Raw genomic sequence first — 10,365 nt, 5'->3', positions numbered from 1 at the left:
CTCCTCCTGAAGCTGGAGTGTTATTTTCCAGGCAGATTACTGAGCTTCTTAGGTTAATCTAGGGATTCCAGTTTCAAAACTGGAAAACAGTACTTCCTAAACTGGGCATCGCTGGAAAGAGACCTCAGGTAAGAGAGAGTTTTGGATGTGAAATGCATATGCGGGCCTGTTTTCTCCCCTCCTTCCGCATTTAGATAGAATAACGATATGCAAAGGAATGCTGAGATCAGATTTATGCCAAATGGCCATGACTTTTTAATTTGCCTTTTGGGTTATCGGTTAATCTCATACAAAGGAGGAGCCCTGAAAGCGCTCTAGGAGGTAGTGAAGGCCAGTGAACCGTTTACTGCAGTTACTGTTAACCTAACAATCCCTGTCTGCTGATGTGTAAGTTTCAGTGGAGTTAAAGGAAGGGTGTATTATGAGAGCAATTCCATGCTATTAGAAATAACCTCTAGAGCTTCTTACTTTTGGTTTGTTTCCTGCCTCTTTTAAGCGCTTTAGAGCACAGGCCATTTGATTTGGTGAGCCCTCTCTCAGAAATTTCAGATGCTGAATGTTACTCAGATGCCTGGCAGGTTTTGTACTGAGGATGCTGGGTGTGGCAATCTCTAAACATCTGACTTTGGACTTTCAGCGCTGCTGTAATAAGACAAGGATCAATCCTGGAGGCATTATCTGTGTTTTGAAATGTTTTTATCCAGCTGATCTTAATTGCTGAAGCTTGAGTATGGAAGGAGTGCAAAGTATAAGAGAAAGTGTGGAAATCATACAGCTCCTACAAGCTTAAGCTGTACTGTTTCAAGCTTTTGATTGTATTTTCACTTAAATTGTGGCAGATTGATTTGAGGAGGATAGGGAGCATGTGTCGAAGCTCAGGATGACAATTGCCTTCGAAAGCATACTGGCTGCCCTGTTGTGGAAAAGGTCTGAAGGCGTGGCCTTCTTGAGTTCAGCAGTAGCATCACTCCAGGACACGTACAGAGTAACTGGGCAAGCGTAGGTTCACACTGCTCTGGCTGGAGGGGTTGTTGGAAGCCATTTCAATGCTATTTCCTCTTGAGATGGCATTTTGTCTTTTCAGTGCCCGCAAAGCTTTAGTGATATGTGGCAAACATCAAAATACTGCACTTTATTTTAATTTTGCCTTTGTCAAATGCTGCTAATTGAAGCTTAGGGTGGATTTCTTGCTGCCATAGTGGCACTGAGAAAAAGGAGGTTTTTTGCATTTGTAGATAAAAATGAGTTTGGATTTTGAAATATGAGCCAAGCAAATGTTAGCATTACCTCCGACCTGTAGTTAGTGTGATCTTTGTTAGAGGGCAGAAGGGCTATTGGCACCTCAGTGTCGTGCAGAATAAAACTCGCCTGCTTCTTTCAGGATTGCTTAAAGACTGGAGGCTCAGACTTACACCTTTCTTTCCAAGAGGGTGCTAACAGTGCAAATGGCAGCCGTTGTCACTCTGCAGATTTTGGTCAGGAAATAGCTTGAAAAATCATTGTAGTGGAGATACATCATGTTTGTGTCAACATTGTTTTTTTTATAGCGTGTTGGCAGTATAGTGTGTGTTTGTGTTTGTAATTGGCAGCCTGTGAAGCTGGATGGTTTTCAAGCTCTGAGATATGGCTCACTAGCCTGAAGTGATGCAAGCAAACTGGAAAACCAGCAGCAAAAGCTATGTAGCTTTTTGGGATAGTTTATGGATCTTCTGGTCAGATTTGATCATCAGGAGCTGAATGTAGGGGGAAATACTAGTTTTCCTTTGCAAGAGTTCTTATTTTTGCGGTTTTCCTTGAATCAGGGTCCAAGAAGCGTCAGTGCAAAGTGCTCTTCGAATACATCCCGCAGAATGAGGATGAGCTGGAACTCAAGCTGGGGGACGTGATCGACATCAGTGAAGAGGTAAACTGTTTTACAGAGCTGATCATGTCTTTATGTGCCCAAGAGTCAAATTGATTTTTTGGCTGATTACTTGAATTACAAGAATATTGGAAAGATAGCAATGAGAAGCAGTGTTTTCAAGGCTAAAGCTAATATATTAGTTCTTTCTCTCAGGATCTAGTCTTAAATCCATCAGTGCTAGATCTTTAGGGGAACTGTTTGATCTGTTACACAGATGCCCTTTTTGAAAGACTTCTACGGTTCTTTGGCCCTGGCTGTGTGAGTGGTGTTTTCAGATGCTTATGCTAAAACTCTGTGACCAGTTGCCTTTAAGTTACCATACTCTTAACTTTGTGTAGATGACAAATGTTTTTTGACCTGATTTTCCAGTTTCATACTTTCTTGCAAACTCATTGAAGTTTTGAACAAGTAGTAACAGTATTCAGCACAGAAGCCTGTACTTGTAGTACAATATACGTCAACCCAGTTGCACAAAAATATGGAGCATACAGATGCACTCAAATATGTTATTTCTCTTGCCTTCCTTTTCCACTGGGCAAGAAATACAGTTAAAGATATATCTTGATGTTCAGACTTTGATGACAATGGCTCTGTGTATTTGAGTAGGGGTTTGGGATGGGGATTTCTTATGTTTCCTACCTATGCGCTTCCTTGGAATCTGTTCTATTCAGTGTTGTGGGAGGCTTGAATATGTGCGAAAAATGTCGCTTACAAGAGACAAATACAAATTGCCTCTTACGAGAGAAATCTGTCAGAACTAGGTGGAGAACTTGTGCACAGCATGTTCTGACCTTTGCTGGTGCCATCTCTTCTTGCTGCCTCCTTGAGGGCCTGAGGAAGAAGACTGAACATCCTAGCCCTGTGCTAGGTGCTTTTAAAGTAGCTTTATGAGATTGTGGTTTTCACATGTATGACCTGTTTTGGAGAGAGTACTCCAGGATCCCTATAGTTAGTTGCCAGGAAGGACTTTTCCATTTTCCTAGCAAGAGAAAAGTTATACGTGCAGGTGCGTTTGCACTGATGAATTCTAGAATTTGTTCCCTTTGAATAAATGCAGCAAGTGACTTGTGATTTCAGTGAGCAGATTTTACACTTCCATAGATACCACTGTTGTGTGTGGGTGTTTTGTAAAGGAGTGCTCGTGGATAACCTCACCAGTTTAGCTTATGGATAGAGCCTGTATGCAGCAGTCATGACTGTGAATGTTCCAACATAAGCATTTGCAAGAAACAGCATGTGCAGTAAATCTGCAGAAGTTGCCATTTCAGGTTGCACATGTCAACATCTGGAATTATTTTGGGAGGGGTGTTCAGTGTGATGTATCAGAGATGACCAAGTAGCCAGACAGAAAAAAAAGATCAAAGCATTTTCACATCTGGTGTCTTAAGGAAACATGGATTTTATTTTATTCTTTTATTTCTTTATTTTATTCTCTTACATTTTTTTTGGTCAGTCTTCATGCTTATTCCTTTCATGATGATTTGAAAATACGTATTTGTAGTACCCAGCCTTTGTTAATTCTGAAAAAAAAAAACCAATGAAATTTTGAGTCAAATTTCACCAGGTAGAAAAATATTGCAGCTATTAGCACAGAGCTGTTCACACACTGTTCTGGTGATGGTGTAGAATGAACCTGACAGGTACAGGCTGGTTGTGCTTCACAAAACTGTGCTAATGCACCAGAAATGTGAAGAGTGGTTGAAAATACCATCCATTGGTTGTGCAGTATGCTGGGATAACTTGCCTTAGGTTATTGTCTTCAGTACTGTGAAACAATCTTCATTTTCATTTATATGTAAAAGGTGCTATTTAGATATATATGCAGATAACTCATAACTGTTACCTAAGGAAAGATCATTTGGTCACTTTTTTTCAATGGGAAAAATAAGGTAAAATCAGCTCCACAAGCAGATAGATCACTTCTGCCAGTCACCAGAGAATAATTCAGTATTTAGTCCTTGCAATTGTTTTCATAAATCGAGTAGTTAAGACTGACACTACTGATCATCAAATCAAAGGTGGAGGCAGATGGAGTTAGAAAGTAAGGGGTTAATATTGAAGAGAGCAGGCTCAGGGGTCAGAAGTAGCTTTTCAGGAAGAAGGCCCCTGTGCTATGTGCTACCTGAATCTGCAGGGTTTTTTTGTTTGAACACGTTTTCTGGTTTTTTGCAGAACACGTGGTGTTTGCATGAAAAACACACACACAAAGTGCATGTGATAACGGTATCATTGGTGTAAAAGCTTTATTTTGCCTTTATATCCTCCCCCCACTCCTGTCAGGTGCTGCACTAAACAGCAGATTTATTTTTGTAGTATTTGCATGCTGTGTTACCAAGCATAATTGAAAGTCGTATGACTGCATTAGCGGAGTTTTTATTTTAAAAAACGAATGAATTATTAGATGGGCAAAACTGCACGTTTCAGCCTTTCCCCACACCCCTTTGTTTAGAAGTCTGATTTTTCATGGTCTTATAGAAGTTAGTTGATGGAATTCGCACTCAAAAGTACCAGGGCAGTAACTCCCTCTTGTGGAAACTGTCTCATGTGGTAAGGTTTGAAATGGAACGTAAGAGCTGTGAAATTGCCATCTGTGTTGCTGCTGTGCAGAGGCGCACCAGTGCTCTCCACCAAAGTGCGTAGGACTTCTTGAACCAGTTGATGAATGTCGATTAAAGGTACCTTTTTCTGGTCATACAGTTTGTATCTAGTCAGGTTTTTAAAGACAGCATGGCAAAGAGGCAGAGGCAAGTACGCTCAAATTTTTTTTCTATTCCTGACTGTCTCTGAGCTGGCATTGCTTTGCCTTGCAAGTCTGTAAAGTGCTTTGCTGACCTTATTTCTTGGCAGAAGAACAAATGTTTGAGTTGCTTTCTGTATCATAAGCATTAGAAGTCCCTTTCTCGTGGCTCTTGGGTGTAGTATGGGTGAGTCAAAGCATTTGAGTTTCAGTTTTGAGTAATGTATGATGCAAAGTACAAGTGCCAGAGCCTGGTCAGCACTTGTCAGTAATCTGTGTTTAAAATTTGTTTCAGTGGACCCGGTTCTGAATTTGAACCATCCACAGCAGAGCTCTATTTGAGCACCAAGAGGTCTTTAAAAATGACAGTGTTCTGTCTGTCTCTGTAGCTGCCAGGTTTTGCATGTGTTCTGCCTGCCCAGAGGTAGGCTAGTATTCAAAAGCTATGCCTGTATGTCAGGCGTAGTGACCTACGAAACAAGATTAAAAAAAGAAAATGTGAAGAGCTGTTGTTTGTTGGGGGATTTTTCCTCCCTATTGCTTTTGTTTCTTATCTAAAACCAGCTTTCCAGCCCCAAAACAGAGCCATTTAAAGGAGATATTTTGAGAATTTATCTTAATCATAGTTTTAAACTAGTGTTTTAGGCATACATTTGATGTCAGACGTTTTGAAAACTGTTCATAAATTTGAAGAGCACAATTTTTACTCAGTCTTCTGGCATTGTTTTATACAGTCACCTATGCGTGCCCAACTTTTGCTTGTTTGGCTTTGTACTGTGGAGTATTTCTGGTAAACGTTCCGTGTGATTTTTGGAGTATTGCAGTGTTAAATGACACACCAGGAATCCACGCACATAACTGAGCATTCAAGTCATTATGTTCCCCATTTATTTCCAGATCAAAAAGTATTTGTTTCATTAACAGCAAAGCCAAGAAAATTTGGCATGCAACAGGCTTCAGGGCTGCTTGTGTGCCACCACAAAATCCTTGTGCTTCTTGGCTACCTTCATTGGCTGGCCAGCTCTGATGGGATGCATCTAGAGCTGGGTGTATACTGTTTAGCCAGTTGCCACCTCCTAGAAGGAATGAACAACTTAGTTCTCCATTATTCTGTGATGTCCTTAAGGACTTTTCTTGTTCTACCCAACATTATCTGTAGAAATTACATCTTTGAAACTTGAGCCTTTTGTTCAAAATTGTTTGAAGCCGTTCAATAGACACAAGGTCTGGTGGAAACTGGACAAGACAGAGGAAAAGACAGATGGACAGCAAGAATCCATCATATTTTCCTTAGAAAGCCAAGCTAAAAGTTGCAACTTTATTTCATGAACAGTTTAATATTTTCTTTTTCTGTTAGATGTGTAATGCTTGTTATTCTGACCTGCCTTGAGACAATTGATTGACATTTTGCTGCTCTTCTGGCTTAATTGGCCTGGGGCTAGTCTCATGTTTCAGGATCATTGCTGTAGTGATATTATTATTAGTGAGATTAAATTATTTTCTTGCTCTTCTTTTTGCCTACTTTAGGTTTGGTAGGTTTCTTTAAAGAGAAGTCAGGGTCTATTGCTCTTTCCCAAAGCTCTTTATATAAAATGTGGATGGAATTGATAGGAATTCCTTTTGCTTTACCATAATGTGCAAAATCTTTCTATACAGGTAGAAGACGGCTGGTGGAGCGGAACACTAAATGGCAGGACAGGATTGTTTCCTTCAAACTTTGTGAAAGAATTGGAATCAACAGATGATGGAGAAACGCAGGACGCTCTGGATGACACAGGTGGTGTTCTCTTCATTGTAAACACTTAACAGAGTTGTTTCAGATCTCAAGTGTAATTTGTGGTATTGTAGTACAGCAAAAGTTGTAAAGGATGCAAGCTTTCTAAAAATGGTAAGTATTTAATTTCTTTCTAGAAAAATATTGATGTTTAATATGAGATACTTGCCTTGATCCCAAAACACTTCTAATAAAGTTGCAGTCAAGATCTTAATCTTGTAAATATATAATCTGCATTTTCTCACTGGAAATTTTATCATTTTCAGAGCTGAGCCTTTTTCAGTATTGGATATAAAATTATTTTTCTGTTTAATGGCTTTTTTCAGTCTTGTTCTTGCAGACATGAGCTCTCTAACATGGAGAACTTGAGCATTTAACATGCCACTTGAGAATTAAAACTTAAATTGAATCAAAACAGTCTAGAGACCCTCAACTTAAAATGAATCTTAGAAAAGGGGGTCATGTTTCTTTACTGTGTTTCATCCAAGAATAAAATGGTTTTAAGGCAATATTAACACTTAGCCATTCCTTTGTGGCTGTGACTGTGTAGCCTGGGCAGAAGCAGACGGCGTGTGGCTGAACAGTTGTTGAGTGCTGAGAGGTGCCAGGCAGGTGCATGCTTAGCAGGCAGCTACTTTGTTCCTGTGAAACTGCCCTTTGGAGGCATTCAGTCTATGAAGACCTGTTTGAAGGCTGGGGACTTGTGATACGGTACTGCTGGCGTGGGAGTATTCTTTGGGAACAGCGTCCTAATGCGAGTTAATCGATGCTTGCAGACATCCGTGTAATGTTCAAGGGAAGAGGTGATTATGTTTTTTCCTGTAGTAAAGTGCACCCTCATTTACAAGATGTTCAGTATTGATTGTTTCCAACAAGGGTTTGCTCAGAGATAGGAAAGAAAAGTCTGGCTTGGATTTTTTTTGGTTAATTGTGGAAATAATTGCAGTATCATAAAACAGAAGTTGTTTGACTTGAACAGTCGCAGATATAGCTCAGTGGCTGTCCTTGGAGGTCAAGATCCCTGAGCTCTGTGGGGTCTGGAGAGATGAATTTACAAATGGGTATATATTGCTCTTAATTCCTGAACAGTGAGATCAGTGGAACTGAACAGTAATTTGAAGTAATTGTATTTTCTGTCGCTAACTGACAAGTTACGATTTTCAGCTCCTCACGTGCCCATGGGCTATATTTAATGATCAGGACTTTCACAGTCAAGATCTCAAGTATTTGCCTGTTTTCTCCTCGCTCCTGGGAAACAGTAAATACCCCGTTCACTGAGCTGTGGTCTTCCAAATGTGCAACCTGGACTTTTCTCCTCAATGACATTTCTAGCTATCCTTTTAGGTATCTAAGAGGATGTAACTAAGTGAAGCCTAACTCAGCTAAGGAAAGGTGAGAAACTGAAGTCAGGAGGCTGTGTAATTTTGCGGTATAATCAAAACCCCTTAAATTTGTGTTTTTAGGAAGAGGCTTTAATCTTTAGTGCAGTTTCCAGGCAGGCATATGCTGGGAGGAACTTAACTGAAAGGCTTGGTTTATAAAAGCTCTCTGGTTTGGGGTGACTATCTCCTGCAATTCTGCACTTGGAAATCAACTTATTCCAAATGGGGTTTAAATCAGGTTAAAAATCTATTTAAATAAGTTTGCAGGAAACTCTTTTCACATATTTTTCATAGTGCATTTGGAGCAATAGGAGAATTTCACTTTGGTGCCTTGAGGCATCACTCTGCTACTGAAACACTGTTTTTTACTGTGGCTGTTGAAACATGGCAGGACTCATTATGGACCTTTATTGATTATCACTTTCAGCAGCTATAGTTGTGCAAATGACAAGCCTTTAAATGTTGAACTAAAAGCATGTCTTCAGAAGATGTGTAAGCAATGTTTCATAAAACTAATGGAAAACATTGATGTTAACAGACTGTGAAGTCTGAGTGATAATTGAAATAGCCACAAATATTAGTGATCTAATGAATTAGTTGCCAGAATATGCGGTGGAATAGTGGTTTCATTTCACATGGTTGTGTGTTAAATACACAATTAGAACAAGTGTGAGGTCTTACAGCTGCAATAATGTTCCCAGAAAACCTATTTAGCAAGAGCGGTGCACACAGCTGTGTTTCTTCCACTATTTTTTTTTCCCCAGAAGAGTAAATCATTTCAGATATTAAACTAGCTTTTTCTTTCCTTTATTACTTTCAGAGTCTGTTTTCAGTGGTCCTACCTCACCTGTGACCTGTCCAGGAAATGGGAATGAACCTGGACCTGGACCAGCACAGCCAAAGAAAATCCGAGGTATTGGGTTTGGAGATATCTTTAAAGAAGGCTCAGTGAAACTTAAGACAAGATTATCCAGTAACGAATCAGAAGATAAAAAACAAGATAAGGTTTGTAGCGGTTCATATTGTTATTTTTGCACTTCCTGTAAAAATAATTTAAAGGACGTGGAATCTGAAGACATAGTATCTTACAGATGCTGAATACACCGGCCATTGCAAAATTTTTCAATTTTGTTCCATAATCAGACCATAACCATCTCATAGGATCAGTGAAACTTAAGACAAGATTATCCAGTAACGAATCAGAAGATAAAAAACAAGATAAGGTTTGTAGCGGTTCATATTGTTATTTTTGCACTTCCTGTAAAAATAATTTAAAAGACGTGGAATCTGAAGACATAGTATCTTACAGATGCTGAATACACCAGCCATTGCAAAATTTTTCAATATTGTTGCATAATCAGACCATAACCGTCTCATAGGGCTCTTGCCTATAAAACAAAACAACCCCCCTCCAACTCCTTTCATAGTAAGTTATGTTTAAAATTGATTCCAAAATGTCTGTTCAAATGTCTTGGTATTTAAAGCATTAGAGAGAAAACCAAGCTGATATTCGCATTGTCATTCCAGTCTTCCTATACAAGTTAAACTTGGCCTTGAAAAGAAGGGAATATTCTGGGCTTTCTTTAGTTTTTGGTTTGGGTTTGTTGTTTGGGGTTTTTTTTCCCAAAATTTTGATGGAGGCCGATTGCTGTTCTAGATGTCAACCATCATTACCAACCTGAATGTCCTTCAGTGAATGCTGCCAGCCTTTTGGCTTTGTTGGTCTCTTAGTTTAATGAACTACATATAATGCGGATCAGTTGTGCAAGACTGGAAAATACTGTTCCACAACTTTACGTCCTCCTTTCATTTTCTTTTCCTCCTTTTTTATGAGAGAGTGGGATAAGGAGCACTTTCATTCTCTGTCTTGAACTTAAAACTTGGGAGTAAGCAGATAATGTGATGAGAGTGGAATTGCTTTAGTTTGCATTTTATTTTGATCTTAACCCAAGAGCCCTCTTACCCCTTGGAAGCACAACAGCAATGCTCAGTTCTTTGTTTGAACTTATGCATCATTTCTATACCAAGGGCCTTATTCCTGGATATTCAGCTGCTTTGTTGGTCTCTTAGTTTAATGAACTACATATAATGCGGATCAGTTGTGCAAGACTGGAAAATACTGTTCCACAACTTTACATCCTCCTTTCATTTTCTATTCCTCCTTTTTTATGAGAGAGTGGGATAAGGAGCACTTTCATTCTCTGTCTTGAACTTAAAACTTGGGAGTAAGCAGATAATGTGATGAGAGTGGAATTGCTTTAGTTTGCATTTTATTTTGATCTTAACCCAAGAGCCCTCTTACCCCTTGGAAGCACAACAGCAATGCTCAGTTCTTTGTTTGAACTTATGCATCATTTCTATACCAAGGGCCTTATTCCTGGATATTCAGCTTTTCACAAATTAAAGATAATCCACTGTTTCAGTTTTTACTCAGGTGATCAATTCAAGAAAGTTTTTAAAACCTTTGTCCAATTTCAGTTCTTTGTCTGAGGGTTATGGCCATTAATGCTGTTTTGCTGACTGATTTTCTTTCCTCTGCTGCCATGGAAATAATTGTAATGGTACAGGG

The 10,365-nt window shown here is 39.3% G+C and overlaps 1 protein-coding gene across 1 annotated transcript in view; it reads left to right on the top strand.

Moving 5' to 3' along the window:
• Positions 1–10,365, top strand: part of CD2AP (CD2-associated protein) — a 42,308-nt gene that overhangs the window by 3,238 nt on the left and 28,705 nt on the right. The window contains exons 3-5 of the mRNA XM_010142298.1: positions 1,803–1,903; positions 6,297–6,417; positions 8,617–8,801. Of these exons, the coding sequence (XP_010140600.1) occupies positions 1,803–1,903; positions 6,297–6,417; positions 8,617–8,801 (407 nt within the window). The remainder of the gene's footprint in view (positions 1–1,802; positions 1,904–6,296; positions 6,418–8,616; positions 8,802–10,365) is intronic.

The sequence above is a fragment of the Buceros rhinoceros genome, unplaced genomic scaffold (genome assembly GCF_000710305.1).
Source record: "Buceros rhinoceros silvestris isolate BGI_N320 unplaced genomic scaffold, ASM71030v1 scaffold3868, whole genome shotgun sequence".
Lineage (NCBI taxonomy): Eukaryota > Metazoa > Chordata > Aves > Bucerotiformes > Bucerotidae > Buceros > Buceros rhinoceros.
The sequence above is the reverse complement of the archived record's forward strand: the minus strand, read 5'-3'. Positions and strand labels throughout refer to the sequence as shown.